We start from the raw sequence: 22,385 nt of genomic DNA on the forward strand, positions 1-22,385 counted from the left end.
CCAAGTATCCTTCTCAGCAGCTTCATCTCAAAAGCATCCAACCTTTTCTCCTCTGTTCTGGTCAGTGCCCAGGTGGACGAGCCATACATCAGGACTGGTAGTACTACTGCATTGAATATTCTCATCTTAGTTTTCAAGCTGATTTCATGCCTTGACCAAACGTTTTTTCTCAGAACCTCAAAAGCTCTTGCTGCTCCTAGTTTTCTTCTTTGTATATCTTCAATTTGCCTCCCGTCTGCCGTTACTACACTTCCCAAGTAAACAAACTTCTCAACTTGCTTGAGTTTCTGTCCTCTGATTGTCATATCCTCCATGTGCACCCAATCATCATCCTTACTCACAACCATGATCTCGCTCTTCTTTGTGCTGATGTTCAAGCCAAAATTCTGTGTCTCTGTCTCCATCCTCATTACCATACCTACCAGCACCAGCCACGTATCAGCAACCAACGCAACATCATCAGCAAAGTCCAAATCCATAAAAACTTCTCCACCAATACTAGCCCCTCTGTTTTCATTCTCCATCACTCTTCTCATTATATGGTCAATATATACATTAAACAAGGTGGGTGACATAACACATCCCTGTCTTAGCCCACTTCCAACTGGGAACCAGTCAGGCAGTCACTTTGCTGTCCATCCAGCTGTACACAGCTGCACACTCCTTGGTATCAGTTCTTTAGTATCCTTGTCACTTTCAGTGGTATACCATATATATATATATATATATATATATATATATATATATATATATATATTATATATATATATATATATATATGCTGGTAAAAATGTAATGTTACAACAGAATTCCATCAAATAAAAGGAGCCCTTAAAAACGCCAAAATGGAGAGAGAAATTACTATATTTCAGAGACTGCTGACGAGAGAGAGAGAGAGAGAGAGAGAGAGAGAGAGAGAGAGAGAGAGAGAGAGAGAGAGAGAGAGAGAGAGAGAGAGAGAGAGAGAACGAATGACTAATATCTTACTGTGGAAATGAGACACCATTTATATAAAAAAAAAAACGTATGGTACCAAAATGGAAAGTACAGAAACGAGCACAACCAAACACATAGTGAGCCGAGCGCAGGAGCCGTTCCAAAGCCAACTTCCCTTAACTACTACTATTCGACTCAACGTGGCCGAAGACCTGTCCGCAGTCAAAGTTTTGGTGTGAACTCAATTACACAGTGAATTACTACTGTTAACAGACCCAGGTAATACCATATTTGTTTAAATAACATCGTAAATTATTATCAATGTACTTTTGATTAAGATAAGTCTGTTTATATCCCAAAATAAGCTAGTGGCTCAGTTCCGTTGACAGAAGAAAATGGCTAACGCGGACGCCTTGCCTATTCCAGTTGAGCTTAGGAGTTATTTTTCTCCTTTTTTTAATTAATATATTTGGTAAAATACCGAATAGCCCGCCTCGACCTTCCCGAAAAAGTATTTTAACACCATGAGTTTGTGCGGCCTGGCCAACTAGGGGGAAACACCGCAGTGGATCCATCGTCATCGCGTGGATCAGCCTTAGGGTAGAACATCACAGCAGGCCAAGCGGGCCACCTACAATCAATGCAAGCCACCCTCCGAAAAAGTACATTATAAGGCGTCCTGACACCCGAGATGGGCATCAGTCGCGACTTGTTGTTGGTGAGAAACGGAGCTAAAGACCTCTACTCTCCTTTCGAAGTAAGTATTTTCTCCAAAGTTAGAAATTAAGGCCAAATTTTAAGATTTAAACAGAGGGTACTGAAAACAGTCTCAAACGTAGTGCAAATCTCACCAAAACGCGTTCAACATTTTTACTTACAACTCGAGGTATTTAGAAGATTGACGCCATCTCGATGTTTACGGAGTAGCTTGTGTCAATAAACTAACCATTTCCTGTGATAAATCCGCACACCACTTGTACCCACAGACGCTGGAGCACTTTTATCACAACAATCGAAACACGATTTCTCATCAACAACAAGCCAGGCGTAAAACAGCTGTTTGGGTAGAAGATGACGAGAAGCGTGCTCTTGGCTAATTTTTAAATAAGTAGTAAAACATCAATATTTTACATATTTATGATGATTAATTTGAAAATATTCGTTATTGAAAAAGTAACTCGACTCTGACTCAAATTTAAGTAATTATTTTTCTGAATTAGAACGTTCTTTTAAGTTTGTATTATGACGTCACGACATCTTGACTTTCGTACCTATTGTAAATAATTGCTATACTCAACTGTCATTGCAGAACAGTTTACCAGTTATTCATGCAGATTGTTATCAGCTATACATGTAATTGTTATAATCGTAATGCGCATATATATCTTTATTATTCACTTTTTGGATATATGAAGATGTTTTACTGCTGGATTACGCCGTAGTGTGACGGAATCGTTTTCGGTCCCATGGGCCTCTGTCTGTTTTCGCACCATAAGAAATTATGGGGCCGAATTTGCAATGACCAGAAAGTCGTTAAAAGAGGAAAGTTAGCATTGAGGGGCATATGTTTTGACTGAGAAAAATACAAATTTATTCAATAGCTAGCTTGTAAAAATACTTTGGGTTATAAAAAACTTGATTGACAACTAAGCAGCATGTCTACTATGGGTTTCAGAGACAGTGCAAGCACGTTTTTGGGCAATACCTATTTCTGTAACGAACACTCGTAACAGAACGAGATTTTGCTATAGGGTAAAACATCACAGCAGGCCAAGCAGGCCACCTACAATCAACACCTAGCCACCCTCCGAAAAAGTACATATAACGCGTCTGACACCCGAGATGGGCATCAGTCGCGACTTGTTGTTGGTGAGAAACGGAGCTAAAGACCTCTACTCTCCTTTCGAAGTAAGTATTTTCTTTCTCCAAAGTTAGAAATTAAGGCCAAATTTTAAGATTTAAAACAGAGGTACTGAAAGTGGCGCCCAGGCAGTGGGAAATTCACCAAAACGCTTTAGAAATTTTTACTTACAATATAAAATGTTTCGAAGAGATTGACGCCATCTCGATGTTTACGGAGTCGCTTGTGTCAACAAACTTTCCATTTCCTGTGATAAATCCGCACACCACTTGTACCCACAGACGCTGGAGCACTTTTATCACAACAATCGAAACACGATTTCTCACCAACAACAAGCCAGGAGTAAACAGCTGTTTTGGTAGAAGATGACGAGAAGCGTGCTCTTAGCTAATTTTTAAATAAGTAGTAAAAAACATCAATATTTTACATATTATGATGATTAATTTGAAAATATTCGTTATTGAAAAAAGTAACTCGACTCTGACTCAAATTTAAGTAATTATTTTTCTGAATTAGAACGTTCTTTTAAGTTCTGTATTATGACGTCACGACATCTTGACTTTCGTACCTATTGTAAATAATTGCTATACTTAACGTTCATTGCAGAACAGTTTACCAGTTATTCATGCAGATTGTTATCAGCTATACATGTAATTGTTATAATCGTATGCGCATATATATCTTATATTTATTACTTTTTGGATATATGAAGATGTTTTACTGCGGATTATCGCGTAGTGTGACGCAATCGTTTTCGGTCCATGGGCCTCTGTCTGTTTTCGCACCATAAGAAATTATGGGGCCGAATTGCAATGACCAGAAAGTCGTTAAAAGAGGAAAGTTAGCATTGAGGGGCATATGTTTTGACTGAGAAAAAATACAAATTTATTCAATAGCTAGCTTTTAAAAATACTTGGTTATAAAAACTTGATTGACAACTAAGCAGCATGTCTACTATGGGTTTCAGAGACAGTGCAAGCACGTTTTTGGGCATACCTATTTTCTGTAACGAACACTCTTAACAGAACGAGATTTTGCTATAGTGCATTACACCCAGTGCCGTAATTTATAAGGGTATCGTGAATCACTAATCGTAAAGAATAACGACACTTTTGTCCTTGTACCAAGAGACAAAAACTCCATTATGCAGAAATGGATACGAACACGCGTATAAAGCTCCACATACCCTCTCCCCAACCCCCCCAACCCCCCCCTCCACCATCCCTTTTCTCTTTTCGGTCCTCGCCCTTCCTTTCCTCTCTCTCTCTCTCTCTCTCTCTCTCTCTCTCTCTCTCTCTCTCTCTCTGTTGCCATTCGGTATGTGTTGACCCTCCAAACTGGGTATAGACTACACACAAAACGTTGAAATTGGTGGAAATGAAATTAGGCTATATATTGGAAGTATATACATAAATATTAAAGCAATTTTATCATTATTGCATTACTATGACAACTAGAATTCATGGAAACAGTTTATAACCTGTTAAGCGTCACCCACATAATAATACGTTTACGCGATTCTACTCGGTAGCGCCTTCAACGGGATATTACGTTCAAAGACTTTAACTGTGCTTGTCAAGCCGTCAGCCCCGTAATAATACGTTTACTCGTATAGTAAGTGTAGGAACATCATTGGTAACACTCTCAGCACATGGGAAACTTATTTCCAGCCTGCAACTCTTTCTTGGTGGTCGCTTATGCTAGAAAACTGCCTGTCCCTGTTGGTTTTCTTTCAATACGCTTCGGCGTTATCGAGACAAATTGGATTTCGCGTCTTTCACAATGAATGTCCCAAAGAGGAGGCATATTTCTTCAGGTGAGATCAATCAAATACTAGATGAGGAGTGTGATATTGATAACCTATTTGATGTGAGGCTTTCAGTTCATGAATCCTCCAGTGATGATACAAAATTTTTCTTCCAATTGCGGGAGTGAAGATGACTTTCTTTTGCCGAGTGACTGGATCTGAGAGAGAGAGAGAGAGAGAGAGAGAGAGAGAGATGAGAGGGAGAGAGAATTTCCTACAGTTAATTACAGTATGAATAACAAGCATAAAAATCAATATTAACTTTGAAAAACTATCATCAGTGGGCTATGATCGCTGATTACAAAAAAAGCGTGACGGTACGTTAGTGCAAGCGAGCTCATCAGGGGCAGAACGCTTAACAGGATAATAATGGAACGGCGTATGTGTGAAGCCTCCACTAATGTCGGGCAACGATGATTTTGCCATTCTTAGCATGCAAACATTAAAGCATGCAAACATTAAAGGTTACATTTATTTCTGGCATACGATTATATTAATTAAAGAAATTCAAAATACTAAAAATAAAGACTGAAATCAATGAAAAGTGCTAGCAAAAACAAAAAAGCAAAAAAAAAAAAACGTAGTCGTTCTTCTGCACTTTTCCGTATTCGTTCCTCTATGGTTTTGCAGCCAGATGTACGAAAACGTTAGAAACATTTGATTTTATCTACTTTAGAAATATCTGTAATTTTTCGGGGTAATTTGGTTGCAAAAAGGGATAATATACATGAATTAAATCAAAATTTTTAAATAACAAAGTAAATTTAAACTAAATAACGAGTAAAGTAAACAGTTTAGGGAATAAAACTTTGCAGTTTCGTCGTCTGTCGTCGTCTGCTGTTCGAAATTGTGTTTATGGCGCGCGCGCTTAGAAACCAGGAACAGCAACGGGTTTAAAGTGCAATGTGGAGTGAACTGAGACCAAAATGTGTATAATAACAATCAAATAAGCACTGTGGAGTTTCAGTTGTGATGGCAGTAAGGATAAAAACCGCCGATTACAAGGTAAGAATGAATTCAGTTCCAACCATAAACCCCGGGAATAACAAGTTTCATACTTTCACTAATATAGGCAACAAAATGTTGTTTTATTGTGCTGATTACAACTGCAATCTTGAGTAAGATCAATAAACGTTACATACATACGCTAACATTGTTCAAATGAGTGCTGGGAAGGCTGGGGAAAGATGGTGGCCGTCACTGATAAGAACCGTCCATGCAAAACGTAGCCGCCATATTGGATTTCAAAACTGCCTTGAAAACATATTTTACGAAGAGCTCACATGCTTATTTTAGTTCGTATGGGGCTTTCATATATCACAATATGTTGACGAAACTTCAGTCTTTTAAATGGTATGCTTAGAGTTGCAATTGTATTCATGTTTCACCAATTAAATATCGAGTGAATAAGACCCGTCTACCGTGATGAGGGTTGGCCTGTCGTGATGTTCTACCCTAGTGCATTACACCCAGTGCCGTAATTTATTAGGGTATCGTGAATCACTAATCGTAAAGAATAACGACACTTGTCCTTGTCTTCTTCCTTCCTTCGCCTTCCTTTCTCTCTCTCTCTCTCTCTCTCTCTCTCTCTCTCTCTCTCTCTCTCTCTCTCTCTCTCTCTCTCTGTTGCCATTCAGTATGTGTTCACCCTCCAAACTGGGTATGAGACTTACACAAAACGTGGAAATTGGTGAAATTAGGCTATGTATTGGAAGTATATAGTATACATAAATATTAAAGCAATTTTATAATTATTGCATTACTATGACAACTAGAATTCATGGAAACAGTTTATAATAATGCGTCGGCGTATGTGTGAAGCTCCACTAATGTGGCAACGATGATTTTGCCATTCTTAGCATGCAAACATTAAAGGTTACATTTATTTCTGGCATACAGTTATTAAAGAAAATAAAAATACTAATATAGACTTAAATCAATGAAAAGTGCTAGCAAAAAAAAAAAAATTATAATCCACTTATCCATAGTCTGTTCCTCTATGGTTTTCGGCAGCCAGATGTACGACAAGGTTAGAAACATTGGATTGTATCTACTTTAGAAATATCTGTAATTTTTCGGGGTAATTTGGTTGCAAAAAAACAAAAATTGATAATAGACATGAATTGAATTAAGTTTTTTAAATTTAACAAACAAAAGTAAGTTGAACTAAATAACGAGTAAAGTAAACAATTTAGGGAATAAAACTTTGCAGTGTCGTCGTCTGCTGTTCGTAACTGTGTTTGTGGCGCGCGCGCTTAGGAACCAGGAACAGCAACTTGTTTAAAGTGCAATGTGGAGTGAATTGAGACCAAAATGTGTACAATAACAATCAAATAAGCACTGTGGAGTTTCAGTTGTGATGGCAGTAAGGATAAAAACCACCGATTACAAGGTAAAAATGAATTCAGTTCAAACCATGACCCCGGGAATAACAAGTTTCATACTTTCACTAATATAGGCAACAAAATGTTGTTTTATTGTGCTGATTACAACTGCAATCTTGAGTAAGATTAATAAACGTTACATATATACGCTAACATTGTTCAAATGAGTGCTGGGAAGGCTGGGAAAGATGGTGGATAGTCCATGAACAGACCCTGCCATCCACACGGTAGCCGCCATATTGGATTTCAAAACTGCCTTGAAAACATATTTTACGAAGAGCGTCACATGCTTATTTTAGTTCGAATGGGGCTTTCATATATCACATTATGTTGGCGAAACTTCAATCTTTTGAATGGTATGCTTAGAGTTGTAATTGTATTCTTGTTTCACCAATTAAATATAGAGTGAATAAGACCCGTCCAGCGTGATGAGGGTTGGTCGTCAGTGATTTTTTTACCATAAAATAACCTAGGAAAATGTCAATTGCCATAGTCTAGGCCACTGCTGATTGCTTCTGTAGAAATACTGAATACAGTTACATCTGTAAGCATACCATTCAAAAGATTGAAGTTTTGTCAACATAATATGAGGGGTAAACAAGCAACTGGACGGGCCAACTCGCTGACTACTGTGTTTTTGGCCACCCTCTGAAAAAGTACTTTAACACGTCCTGACACCGGAGATCGTCATCAGTCATGAGTTGGGTAAAACTTTACAAAGCTTGCGCGGCCTATGAAGCCCCAAAAAACACATGAAAAACGTATGTTTTGGCCTAATCTTCGAAAACATGCAGTTAAAGATTAGTACATATATAAAACTATAGAAACAGTAAGGGGGACCCTGTTGGGAACTGGGGTTTTTGGATGGGGGAACTCAGACAGAATAAAAGGCAAATGGAAATAGTGTTTCCAGGCATAATTTTCGTGGAAAACGGTAAGGGGGACCTATTAGGAAACCGGGGTTTTTGGGTGGGGGGAAACAGAGACGACAACAATTAACACTGGGAAATCCACGAAAACGGCTGTGTGGCTGACCCCTTACACTACATACAAACTGACACCGCTAGCCTAGGATGTTGCTTGCCTACCTAAGAAACATCCCTCATTCGGACATGGCTGGCCTAGGCTATGTATTACGTATATGGAAAGAAACTTAATATTTTCTTGAATAAACTAACCCCTTACACTACAAACAAGAGACTATAACATTCCAGTAGTATACACGGATATTCCTACGGACACCGCTAGCCTAGGATGTTGCTTGCCTACCTAAGAAACATCCCTCATTCGGACATGGCTGGCCTAGGCTACGTGTTACGTATATGTAAAGAAACTTAATTTTTCCTTGAATAAACTAACCCCTTACACTACAAACAAGAGACTACAACATTCTGGTAGTCTACACGGATATTCCTACGGACACCGCTATCCTAGGGTGTTGCTTGCCTACCTAAGAAACATCCCCCATTCGGACATGGCTGGCCTAGGCTACGTGTTACATATATATAAAGAAACTTAATTTTTCCTTCAATGCCAGGATTCATATTTATTTTGGCCGAGTTAGTAGTTCGAACACATGAGCTGTTAGCCTACAGGGAGTTTCGGAGGTACGGAAATGATATGTGACCCTGTCTACCACTTGCCAATAAGAACACTACATTTGCAGTTTTACCGTTCGAACACATGGGCTGTTAGCCTACAACATTCGAGTAGTATACCTGTTTATCGATAATTTTTAACATCTATTGTTACTTGTAAAAACTTAGTAATTCCTAGAATGCCGTGATTACTGTTTTGGTTGAGTTGTTCACAGTTCGAACATGTGGGCTGTTAGGGTAAGTGAATGTTTGGAAATGGTCACCGGGAACTACGGCATTCTTTGCACTCTTCAATTGTTTATCAGGGTTGTCAATTGGTATGTGTTTACCCTCCGGGGAAATAATTGAAATTAGCGTATCTATTTGTAGTATATATACATATTACAGCAATTTTATTATTACTGCATTACTATAACAACTAGAATTCATGGAAACAATTTGTAAATGCATCGGCGTATGTGTGAAGTTCCACTAGATTGGCAACCATGAGTCATTTTTTCGCCGCGTCTTCTGCTCGTAAGTACATCAGATATATTTGTAATTTTTCGGGGTTAATTTGGTTGCAAAAAAGGGGTAATAGACATGAATTAAATAAACATTTTGAAGCAACAAGTAAAGTTAAACTAAATAGTGAGTAAAGTAAACAATTAAGGGAATAAAGCTTTGTACCTCATAAACCGTGTACTCGTGTGCTGCCCGTAACTGTGTTTGTGGAATGAGTGCTTAGGAATCAGGAACCGCAGTGTGGTTCAAGTGCAATTTGGAGCGAATTAAGACCAAAATGTGTATAATTACAATCAAATAAGCACTGTGGAGTTTCAGTTTTGATGGCAGTAAGGATAAAACCACCAATTACAAGGTAAAAATGAATTTCAGTTCAAACCATGACCGCAGGAATAAAAAGTTTCATACTTTCACTAATATAGGCAACAAAATGTTTTATTGTCTGATTACAACTGCATTCTTGAGTAAGATCAATAAACATTACATATATACGCTAACATTGTTCAAATGAGTGCTGGGAAAGATGGTGGATTGTCTGTGGTTACGAACGGCAAGTCACGTGGTTGCTGCCATATTGGATTTCAAAACTACCTTGAAAACATCATACAATCAACTTACCTGTCAGATATATACATAGCTAAGACTCCGTCGTCCCTATGTATATATCTGCCAGGTAAGTATGTATGAAACTTTATTGTAACATAACAATATCATTTTACGTAGAGCTCAAATGCTTATTTTAGTTCATATGGTGCTTTCATATATCACATTATGTTGAAGAAACTTCAATCTTTTGAATGGTATGCTTAAAGATGTAATTGTATTCTTGTTTCACCAATTAATATCAAGTGAAAAAGTGGCTCATTTGTCCGTGCAAGTGCCGCACAGCGGTGTTTTACCCTAGCGTCCATCGAAGCAACACCCCTAGACCTCTACTTTCTTCTTGAAGTAAGTGTTTTTTCCCAAGACACTAATTAATGCCATAATTTCCAATTAAACAGAGATTAATGAAAGTCTAGCCATGTGCAGGGCTAACATACCTCCATGACACTTTCAAAAGTTTTACTTAAAACATGTTTGTATAAAATCCCTAAGTCAGATTAGGTTATAGATGGGGGATGGGCAAGGGGAGCAAATCTCAAGAGGTCAGGACTTTGTCAAATAAAGCAGACATGAAAATTGCGTGAATAGTTACTGATCGTATTTGTCTTATAGATTTCAAAGTAACCAATACTTCCAGAAATTATTGCTTTTGCACTTTTGTTATGTCACCATATTTGATACTGCATCCATGGAGCAGGTTCCTTATCCCCTAGTCTTGGGGCAGATTAAGTTAAGAAAGGGTACATTTAAATGCATCCATGTAAATGTGCTGTTCTTTGCAAGAAAGTACTACATAGAATGAATTGTGAACATGGGTTGCAGCCAAATTTTTGTCATTCCTTAAAAGGTACAAGGACAGCTACACAAGACTACATTTACATGTGACTTGATATTACAAATGGTGCCTAATAAACCAAACCCAATTTTAAAAAGGCAAATCAGTACCCACCAATATCTTGGTAATTGTGCATTTGCCGTGAAAGTGACATAGGAGAAATGTTGTTCTTGCTGACAATGTAAAAATCAATACAGAAGCAAAGTAAGGTAATTAAGGGCTCACTGTTGAAAAAAAAAATTTCCTGCTGATTATGTTATGGTTGTTGCAATTTTGGCCATTATTGTTTTGGGGCAAACCACTTGGTTTTGCGACCCCCTACCCCATATTTAAAAATTTTGGGGAACCACAGCATGTAGGGGAAGAAGAACAAAAGTGAAAGAATAGCACCAGTTGTGAAATATACTTGAAGTACAAGATGGTTTGTGTGTAAAAGCTTAGCTGAAAAGGTCCCTCTCCCCCCAAAAAAAGAAAAAATATGAAAAGCCTGATAAAAGTGGTAGTGATATTACAGTGTCGCATAATAACCTTTCCCAATCAGTATGTTTATAATTCCAAGTATAATGGTTTCTTTTTTCTTAACAATGATCTATGCTTATCTCTCTCTCTCTCTCTCTCTCTCTCTCTCTCTCTCTCTCTCTCTCTCTCTCTCTCTCTCTCTCTCTCTCTCTCTCTCCTCAGTAATACTGAATTATATAAATTAAGTACTTTTACATTGATACAAAAAGGAATAACACAATTTTTCATTAACAGCAATAGAATATGGCAAGGAGCATTAAGAGCAAAAGAGGAAAGAGGCTTCGTCAGAAGTTACGCGAACGTTACAAGAAGAAAGCAGATGAACATCTCCTAAAGATTGTAGAAAAGGCAAAAAGTAATGATTTGCTGGATATTTCATCATGTAAGTATATGTCGGTTTACTTTGTATTTGTTTACATAAGAGATGAGCCTTAGTATGTTTTAACACTGAATTAACTTAGTAATTTTTCATTTGCCTTTTATATAGGCAAAAGAATCTAAAGTTGCATTCTCATGCAAGACTTCCCTCATTTACATGTTATTCTTGGAAAGGTGTTTGGTTAATTGCCAAGACAGGAAATTAGATAGTCATTATAAAGGCAAAAGGTTATGGAAAATGTTAATGACCAAATCAAGTTACAATTTCATGACACAAGATGTGAGTGAAGTCAGTGGAAGGTATACCACAAGATTTGGAGGTGAATGTTGGTGTCCACAGTGAGATGTATTATTATTACATTTTATCATATTGAAAGGAAAAAGTCTAGGAAGGATGACCTATGTAGCTGCTTATTCATGCAAATGACAAGGTATTAATAAATTAAATAGAGATCTTAAATAAACAGTGGAAGGTTGGAATGAAGGGGAGGCGACAAGATCATTATAAGCCAAACCAAGATTATGGTGATTAGAAAGGAAACAAAGGAGCTGGCAGTAAGGAAAATGGCCATGAAGAAGGTTTAGGCAAGGTGTAAGTGTGAGTGAAGTATTGTATAAGATGTAACAGCTGTTCATTATAGTAAAGTTTAAATGGTGTTTCTAGATAACCAATATGCAGGCTAATAGTGAAGCAATAGAGGAGGGTTTTATGGCAGTATGACAGGCCTTGTAGCTAACATTTCTGTTACGCGGACCTCACACTAGTTTTTCTGGATTGAGATAACATATGTTAACCAGCAACAACCTTGATAAAAATAAAAAAAGGCCAAATAGAAAGTTAACTTCAACTTATACAAGATCGAGACTATTTGTAGCATGCTTAATCCACAATGGTTACAGATGTTCTGAGTGAGGTTAAAGTCATACTAGAGTTCAGAGGAAAAATAAGGATTGAACCATGGCCCTAACATTTGATCTATACCAGATAGAGACAGTATTTGACATACATAACCCAAGGATGATGTGTGTCCAGAGTGAGATGGTCACAGGTCGAATAATTCAGGACTTATTAGGTTACAGTCTAGGCAGTGCTGTGCTTTCAGCTATTGTTGATATGGTTGAAGGTAATAATAACAAGACCACTACAACAGAATCCTGTTGTGAGGAAAGGATTTTGTTTTGTTATTGTTCAGACTGAATTGTTGAAAATTTCTTTATCAGCAGCATAGTTTATGATATCTGCTTTCTCTGATTAAAATTTTAATTAATCAACTACTAAACTATTATCCCCAGCTTATGTTGCACATTCTGTTTATTTTAAGTTAAGGTTTCTTTTTTGAAAAGTGGCAAAACTAGGGGTGTAATGATAAAACTGGGACATTGTGCATATTAGAAAGTAACATTGGGTTAACAAAGAAAGGAGCAAATCATGGACATTCATCTTGTAAACTCTGTGGCATCTGTATGGCAAGAGGATTCTGTCTGCTAACATCAAAGCATTTTGGACCAAACATTTTATATGTTTAAAATAAAAAAGCCAAATATAGGCAGTCCCCGGCTTACAGCGTTCCAAGGTTACGGCACTTTCCAATTATATTAATCAGAAATATTTTCAGGGTTACAGCGCTTACAACACCAATCTGATGGAAAAAATGTGATTGAAAAATGTGAAATAATCAATATTTAAAGTTTTTTTTAAAGTATGCTTTTCTTAGAATTTTTGACAATTTTCCGACTTACGATGATTTACGGCTTATGGCGCGTCTCAAGAACGGAACCCCAGTTGTAAGCCGGGGACTGCCTGTATAGTCCAAGGAGTTCCCAGTTTAACTCTTGTGAAAACTAATTAAGCAGATGAGATACAGGTAAGTATCAAGAGTGACTGAGTATATGGTGGTTCTTTAAATAGAAAAGTTTCATTTTATGAAAATATGGAAATAGTAACAGATGTTCAAGAAATCAAAGGAGGATAAATGCAACACTACAGTGCTATTTGTGAGTAGAGTAGATATGACTGATTTGATTTCAAGAATATTAGGCTGTCCTGCCAAGCAGTGGACACTTTTGTCCATTCATTGCATAAGACAGTGAAAAGATGGAGTTGGAATAGTTGGACAGTAAGATAAAGATATCCAAAAAATGAAGAGATGAGGTGAAAAGATGGAGATGGAATAATTGGACAGTAAGATAAAGATATTCAAAATAAAGGAGATGAAGAATAAGGCTCTAAAAGAAATTAGAAATGGAGGTAAAATGAAAGGCTTATATGCTGGTGCAGCTAGGGCTGAAGGGATGTTACAAACATTGTTTTGTAGTTCCTATAGTGTGAAGTGCATGATAGTAGATACAAAACTTATCTGGAAATGAAAAAAAAAACTCAGAATGCTCCTACCTGTCTTCTAGTAAATACCTATTTGTTGTGAGATAGTCATGGTCTTACCTTTTATAAATGATGGGACTTTTGTGAGCTGAAATAGTAAGGTAAAGTCAAATTGCCATGAATTTCATGTAAAGATGAACAAAGGAAAAAAAGAGATGCTAGGTAAAATTGTAATGAAGAAAAAGCCATGTAGTATAGTTTGTATTAAGTTTAAAGACTAAACATGATACATATTGAATTTTAGTCTCATATTAAGTGCTGAAGCGCCCCTACACAATCAATATTATTGACACAATATATTGAGTCAATTTTAATTGTGCAGTATATTCTCCCCCTACATGGTTTCATATTATTGCTCAATATTGTCAGTCGAACGAAGGATTTCAGAGTCATCATGACAGACACTGAGAAGTGCCTGCTGCACATTTCTTAAAGCCTCTGGGTATTTTCCATTATACTTTTTCAGAAAGACCTTATATGCACTGTCTTTCTTTTGTCTGTCACTGTATTCTTTACTTTTAACCTGCCACAGTACAGATAAATCCCTGTTCAGTTGTATGATTTCCAGTAGGAATTGTCGATCATTCTTTTTCCCAGATATGTTGACGGTATGAGGGGCAGGAATCAAAATGACAGGATATATTCGTCTTATGCAATACAATTTCAAACTTTTTTTTATTTCATCAATATATTGTGTCATTCTTCAGTACTATCCCTACAATTTCATAAATAATACTCTACAAAACAATATTGCACAATAACATTGATCGTGTAGGGGAAGCTGAAGAAAATTAAACTTGATGTGTGCATACTATAAAGTTTGTTAACTGTTTGATTTTACAGTGGTTTGGGACCCAAAATGGAAGAAGTCAAAGGATAATACGGAGAAAATGGAAAATGAAGACGAAGCAGCCGAGACCTCAGAACAGAATGTCGAAGATGTAAAAGATGAAGTGAAGATGGAGGATGGGGCTGAAAATACTGTGACGACCAAAGGACACCAGCCAAAGAAGAAGTTTAAGGTTTACAGGGGAGGTATTGAATGTTTGAGAGACAAGAATGGTGCTTTGCCTAAATGGTTAAGCCAGAGAAAAGTGAGAAAAGCATTCATTAACAGGAAAATAAAGAAAAATGACAAAGGAAAACGGAAAGCTCTAAGACTGCTGTAATGAAACTGATTTTTCATATAGCTATCCTTTTCTATATGTTCTTATTATTTTAAGAATTACTGTATCATTACTTGAGGTTGTTGAAATATAACTTCCATGACTGAATTGAGTTGGCTGCCTTTCGTTTTGTAAGTTGAAATATTTTTAATTTACTCCCAGTTCCTCTTTGATACATGGAAATGAAAGAGCACAAGAGAAGCCATAATTGCTAGGAGATATATAAATAAAATTGTTGCTGAATATTTTTAATAAGAGTATTCTTACCATCCTTTTGCAGGCTGCTTCATGTATTGTGCTGTTTGAACACTTCATATTGCTTGCACTTTTGAGAAAGTTAATTGCATATGTCAAAGCAAAATGTTATGAAGGCTTGGTTATGAACATACATTTCTCATGTTTTCTTACTGGGTCGATGAACAGCCTTTTCATGAGCATTTTAGGGTAGAAGTATTTGAAATGAATACGCGTAATTTATTACTTCCATCAGTGAACGAAAAGGGAAGTTAGGATTTTGATGAGTAACATCAGCAAATAATACAGTATTTTGTTGGTTGGAACCACTGGTCAAAAGCTGAAGTTATCACTTATTTTCAGACATCTCCTCTATACTTCTTTTGTGGAGTTTCACCAGTACCGTGGTTCTCCTTGGAGAAAGTGAAATCCAGAATGAGACGATTTCAAGATATATTTGGGAATTGCCCTAAGTACCTTATTATCTAATATAAAACTTTCAGAGGATTGGAAACATTTTTTCTGTTTTCTTAAAATGACAAAATGATAATTAGAGAATTAATAATTAGGTACCATGATACAGCAAGCATCAGCAATAGGTAAACCATACCCTGGGAAGTTGTACATAACATCTTTTGTGTCAATGAAATACATGTTTTGTATTTTCAAGGCTAGACTAGCATAGTAGTCTGGTCACTCTTGTACTTTTATAAAGACACATGGAAGCAGCAATAGGTAGTGAAGGTAACAAACAAGTTCTTAGGTTAAATGGGGATGCCGTGAGTTTTGTGGAACAGAATCCTCCCCTTCTCAAGTAAGGTATTGCTTACTTTTTACACATACTTGGAATTGGTCCCTTTGCACATAGTATATGTAATTCGGTACAATACTATGATCAATGACTATCTTAGTAGATTCTAAGATCTTTCTTTTATACAAAAAATATTTGCAGGTGTAGGGGAACTGGCATGATGCAGAATTGTGACTTCTGCTGTTTATACGTGTACTGTACAGTTTTATTTAGGAAGACTTGCACTAATGTTTAATTTTATATGTTGCCATCTTTTTGTAATTATGACTATTAGAATTATTTGTGACAACCAATGACATGATTCTCCTCACTCTCAAAAGTAGGTAGTATTGGGTTGCACACAAGATTAGGTGCATATACTTTGTATGGTACCCCTATGCTCATCTGACTTCTATTACCTGTGCATTGTTAGGTGGTTTTATATATTTTTGTAATGAGTAATCATACTTTTTCGTAACTCGCAAATATTTTTAGATAACAATTCTGTAATGTGTCAAAAGACTGAAGAGGCTATTAAGCCAAGAAAATATTTTGGATGTTGGCTAGTATGAAAAAAGTGAATGACTAAACTGTTTAGAAAGTGATTTTAAATATGAAATGTAATTTTTTTGTATGAATTTGATATTAATTTTCATCAGAAATGGTTAAATCATTACACTGCCCTTATGTCTAACAACAATATGGGACCACAGGGGCGCAGAACTGAGGTCAGTTTAGATGACACAGTATGAAAGTAAGTAACCAGACATTGTTTATGATTTACAATCACCTCTTATCAAATTATATTGGGGATGGGGTTCCACCTGCATCCTAACCCTCAATTTAAGATGTGGCACCCAAGTTAGGTTAAGCTTTGGAAGGTTAGGTTATAATGCATCCTGGCATTTCACTTTTTTAATTTTTGTTTATCCCTCTTATCACCCATATTTCCAGTGAAGTCACCCATTATTGCTAGACGAGGGAAAGGTCACTGTAATGGAATAATTAAATATTTCCCAAGGAAATACATCTCAGATTTTTTAAAGTGCATCAAACTATTAGATAGATTATATTTGACATTTGTATTCAGTTACTAGCTCGAAAGGAACTTGTACTGGATGCTAGACCCTCACTTATGTTAGAATTAGGATGTAGTATCCATGAAGTTGCCATTATCGCACTATACTTACAAGTAAGATTGAGGGGCGAAAGCTAAGTTCACAGATCAGGTAGAATGCTACACTGGAAGTTAAAATGTATATTGGTTTTAATGGACATTTTCTCCATATTTGGAAATCTTTTACGCTGCTTTTCATATTCTATGAGCATAATTCATTACTATTACTCCTGGAACTGTTGGCTAATTTTGTTTGCCAGCTACAATAAGGTACCCCTTTGGCTGACTTTGAGATAGGGATAGGAAAACAAAACTTCTGGGTTACTAAGGCCTACTAATGATGATCTAAAATATAGCTCATAGGCCATGATATAAAAAAAAGACTTAGCCTCGTGCTCATTGTTTTAACCATACACACACCATTCTAAATTGCCTGCAATTTACCTGGTCTAGTGTAGATCAGTTTTTTCTGGTGGACATGTTTCAAAACTAATTGTATTTTGACCTACCTAGGTTACTACTGAATTAATATGGCATGACTTAAGCTAGTAGAGCACTGTACGGGGTTACAGCTTTAGTGTTCATAGCCAGGATTTTCAAAGAAGATGAATTTAAGGTTAGTCTGCTTTAAGGAAGTGTCCTTACAAGGTAAGTCAAATATTTTCCCACTATCATTAATGATTTCCCAACCTTGAATTGCAGAGAATGGTGGACTTCAGTAATCTTATAAACACCCTACGACTGTGATCACTTCATTTTATTTTGTGGCGTTTCCATTTGTAGCCATTATTTGTAATGAGAAAATATTTTATATTCGAGATACAATGTTTTCCTTGGGGGTCCGAAGCTGGTGGAATAGCGCTCTGAATTCTCATTAGAGTATTTTATTGTTTAGTGAACTGTTTATTAATATTATTTTATTTTTTACTTATTTTTTTTTCTAATTTTTTTTGGCCATTACAGTCATCCTATTCGTCTGGGTGATTTTTTTTATGTGTAGGGTTCCGGTTTGCATCCTGCATCCTTAGGAGTCCATCACTTTTCTTGCTATGTGCGCTGTTTCCAGAACACTTCTGCATGTCCTGGATCTACTTTAGCATCTAATTTTTTCAGGTTCCTTTTCATGCATCTTGGGATGGTACCTAATGTCCCTATGATTATGGATACAATTTCCACTGGCATGTGCCATATCCTTTTTTTCTATTTTCTGGTCTTGATACTTATCAATTTTTTTCTCTTTCTTTCTTATCTACTTTGGTGTCCTATGCAATTACATCAATGAGTGAAACTTTCTTCTTGATTTTGTCAATCAGTGTCACGTCTGGTCTATTTGCATGTATCACTTTAGTTCTGATACCATGGTCCAGGAGGATCTTTGCCTGATCGTTTTCTATCACACCCTCAGGTTGGTGTTTTACCACTACTGCTACCAGGTAGCTGGTGTTTCTTGTAGAGGCTCTAATGGAGGGCTTTTGCTACTTAATCATGCCTTTTTACTGGTTATGTGCAAGTGCCAGACATTCGCTTGCTATGTGGTTTATAGTCTCGTTTTTCATATTGCACTTCCTGCATATGGGTGAGATGTTATTTCCATCTATCGTTCTCTGAATATAGTATCTAGTTCCTAGGGCCTGACCTTCTGCCACTGTTATCATTCCTTCTGTTTCCTTCTTGAGTTCTCCCCTCTGTAGCCATTACCATGTTTCATCGCGGCCAGCTCTTTAGTCTGTCTGATATACTGTCTGTGCATTGGTTTGTTGTGCCATTCCTCTGTTCTTTTTGTCATTCTCCTGTCTCTATATATTTCTGGGTCTTCATCTACTTTTATAAGTTCTTCCCATGTATCCCTCAGCCACTCATTATCAGTGGATTTCAGATATTGCCCCAGTGCTCTGCTCTCAATGTATGTATAATCTGTCCGTATTTGCCCTTGGGTGTAGTGCTTTGTATACTGTCATGTGTTTCCTAGTTTTCTGGTCTAAACTGCAGAGTTCAGCCTTCGTCCACTCCACTACTCCTCCTCTGTAATCAGTTAATGGTACTGCCCATGTGTTTATGGCTTTCATCATATTTCCACCATTGAGTTTTGACTTGAGTATCGCATAAGTCTGCATATATTCTTTCCTTATCATATCCTTCATCTCTTGGTGTTTTATAGCCTCTCCTTATATCATTCCGAGGTATTTGTACCCTGTCTCATCTATGTGTTGGATGTTATTGCCATCCAGTAGCTTTATCCCTTCAGTCCTTGTCACTTTGCCTTTTAGTATATTGACCAAAGCACATTTTTCTATTCCTAACTCCATCCTGATTTCCCCAGATACAATCATTACAATCTGGATTAGGGTAGCTATATTTCCTTGATGCTCTTACCATCATTGACGTCGCCATTATTATTATTATTGTTGTTGTTGTTGTTTTAAGTTACAGAATGTTTTTTTTGTGCTCTATATAAGGGCCTAATAAAACATATATATTGAATTTATCTCATCATGTATTGTCACTCATTCGTCAGTCCTGAATTCGCCATTTGTTGGTTTTGGGGCCTCTCTATTTTTGGAGGGAAAGTCCGTTTTGAGTGGAACAAACCTTTAGGTTTTTTTTAAATTTTTTAATTAGGGTTGTTTTTGAAACATGTTTTATTGTACGTGAAAAATATCATTGTTAGGATGTGCGAGTGTCATTGAAACTGCATTTTGGCTAAGCAGAGACTAGGCGCATAAGGTTCCCGTGACTAGCCAAAGGTAGCGCTGATTTGCAGAGATGAAGATTATGTAGGATGTAAATGAGATGGGTCCTATCATAAGAGATAGTTATTGCTGTGATGAATGTACCAGTAACTGGAGTGGCTCTGTCTTTGCGGTTTTGCTATTTGAAAGCGGATGAATAAAACGAAATGCAACACTTTTGTTGCTGGATGAGACAGCTGCGAGAAAAGGGATTACTGGTCGTGACACCTAAATCTGCTGAACTTGAAAATTTACGGGAATCGGAAGAAAGTTTGTGATGGCAATTATCCGGAGCGGTTGACCTAAACACCGATAATCTTACAAAGAAAGAGCCCAGTAAAGCTGAATGCAAATAAAAAATGAATTTAAAGCTGTTTAGATGAGCCATTTGCGTAGTATACGCAAATAAAAAAAATGGAAAAATGTGTGAGCACGTTCGTCATAAAAGCGCCTCAGTGGGGTTGTCGGTATAGTGTTGGCAGCGAGTTCGATTCTCGGGCATTCCATTGAGATGTGGTGATAGAAGTTCACTCTCGACGTGGTTCGGAAGTCACGTAAAGCCGTTGGTCCCGTTTTTGAATAACCACTGGTTCAATGCAACGTAAAAACACCATACAAACATTAATCACAAAAATATAACGTGGGTCACTTTTCAGAGGGTTTGGCCGCACATAAGAATGCATGGTGATAGATTAGCGAAAAGGATGTATGAAAGCTTAAACGAGGTTTAATGGATAGTGTAAAAGATATATTGAAAAGGAAGGGTCATTATATCCGGGTGGATGTATAAGCTTTCTGTGTATGTTAACGAAGAAGGGATCATGCCTAATGAACCCCTAGGGTTTTAAACGGGTATGTATCCACCTTTGCGGCGTGTTTAGTATAAGGCTGTTTGGGGATTACCGTAAAAACATATAGACTATAAATATTCTAACGATAATGAATCTGAAAAATGTTAGTCCTACATGACGACCCGCGAAAACCTTTGGGGGTCACTGCAGGAATGATCACGAAGCGGCTGATATGGAGGAAGTTTTAACTCCAAAGAGAGCTCATCCACCATACAGTTGTTCAACTTCATCGTATGACATCTCTTCGGCAGTAAAGTATTGAAACATGATCGCACAACGCGAATAAAAGAGAAAGAGACGATGGCGCCGGACGGAGGAGTCGCTTATCGCCACTCCACCATCTCGACTGCATGCTTTGTTGCGCATAATCGTAGCGCTTCCTGTAACCAGAGTAAGAAATGAACCCTCATTCAGCTGTTTCGGCTCGAAGACTTGCGTTTACAACTCGGAATGCCTGAGCAAACTGCGAATTATCTATTCTGAGGGATTGCAAGGACGTGTATAGTCGTCTGACAGTTGAAGTCATCAACGAATTTGTAAGGCGTTCAGATTACTTCATTCTTAAGCACGTAAAGGACAACCTACGCCCCACCCTTCTACAAGCTTACCCACAGTCATTCGAATCTCTCTCTCTCTCTCTCTCTCTCTCTCTCTCTCTCTCTCTCTCTCTCTCTCTCTCTCTCCTCTCTCTCTCTCTCTCTCTCTCTCTCTCTCTCTCTCTCTCTCTCTCTCTCTCTCTTAGGAGAAACGAGTTAGTACTAAAATAGCAATGACACTCAACATTTAAACTTGAAAAATTAGTTTGCCATTTTAAATAACCCTGAAACTATTATTGTATGGTGAACACTTTTTCAGTTTCGAAAAAAAAAGGCATTTTAACAGAATCGTCCGTATTTTTTACATTAACAAAATTAGTTAATTTGATAAAGAAAAAAATAAACGTGAATTTCAAAATAGTGATTATACATGACACCCATTCTACCTTGAACGACAAAAGCATCCTTAATAACTAACTAGAAATGTTTACACTTTCCGGACATTTAGTGAAATATGTCACAAGCATTATTAATAAAAATGGCAAATCTCTGCTGAGTCTTTAGTAGTTTCTAAAGACCTACCAAATGTGAGACCAAATTATCTATCGTAGCTCGGTTTTCAAATTAATCGTACTATCGTAATATGAGGCTAATTATCGTGACGTGGTTTTCAAAGCTACTCGTACTATAGTACTTTCTTTCGGCAACTCTACCCACTGTCGATAACATTTAACGAAAGCATGATCGCCTTATGTTCACACAAGAAATCATGATAGAGGCTTATTTATTCCCCTTAGCGTTGATGTCACACATATCTGCACGTTCATGTAACATGTTCCACTCTCACCGTGCCTACATTACCACATCACTGCAAATCACTCCATTGTTTGGATGAGCAGGAAATGATTTAATTTCCTGGCGTATTAGACTCATACGCATTGTTAGATACCTAGATACATTTGTATGTTCATATTTTTCTGTGGGGTGTATATATATATATATATATATATATATATATATATATATATATATATATATATATATGTATATGCAAAAATAGTACAGCGTGTAGGAGTCAAACATTGTCTCCCAGACATTTGGAAATTTAACACCAAAGGTAGTGAGAATGCTATTATGTTAGTTTTTCAGTCAATGCA

The 22,385-nt window shown here is 37.0% G+C and overlaps 1 protein-coding gene across 1 annotated transcript; it reads left to right on the forward strand.

The window, feature by feature from the left end:
• Positions 1-1,060: 1,060 nt before the first annotated feature.
• Positions 1,061-15,226, forward strand: LOC135221093 (uncharacterized). Its single transcript, XM_064258892.1, has 3 exons — positions 1,061-1,215; positions 11,282-11,429; positions 14,649-15,226. Exons 2-3 carry the CDS (start codon positions 11,291-11,293, stop codon positions 14,972-14,974), a joined length of 465 nt encoding a protein of 154 aa, XP_064114962.1. The 5' UTR covers positions 1,061-1,215; positions 11,282-11,290; the 3' UTR covers positions 14,975-15,226.
• Positions 15,227-22,385: the final 7,159 nt, after the last annotated feature.

This window comes from Macrobrachium nipponense, chromosome 2, assembly GCF_015104395.2.
Source record: "Macrobrachium nipponense isolate FS-2020 chromosome 2, ASM1510439v2, whole genome shotgun sequence".
Taxonomy (NCBI): Eukaryota; Metazoa; Arthropoda; class Malacostraca; order Decapoda; family Palaemonidae; genus Macrobrachium; species Macrobrachium nipponense.

What these genes read in the sequence shown, in the direction of transcription:
- LOC135221093 (XM_064258892.1), top strand. Translation starts at nt 11,291, where the DNA reads ATGGCAAGGAGCATTAAGAGCAAAAGAGGAAAGAGGCTTCGTCAGAAG. An exon ending in TTTGCTGGATATTTCATCAT is followed by an intron (nt 11,430 to 14,648) that starts GTAAGTATATGT and finishes TTGATTTTACAG; the next exon opens with TGGTTTGGGACCCAAAATGG.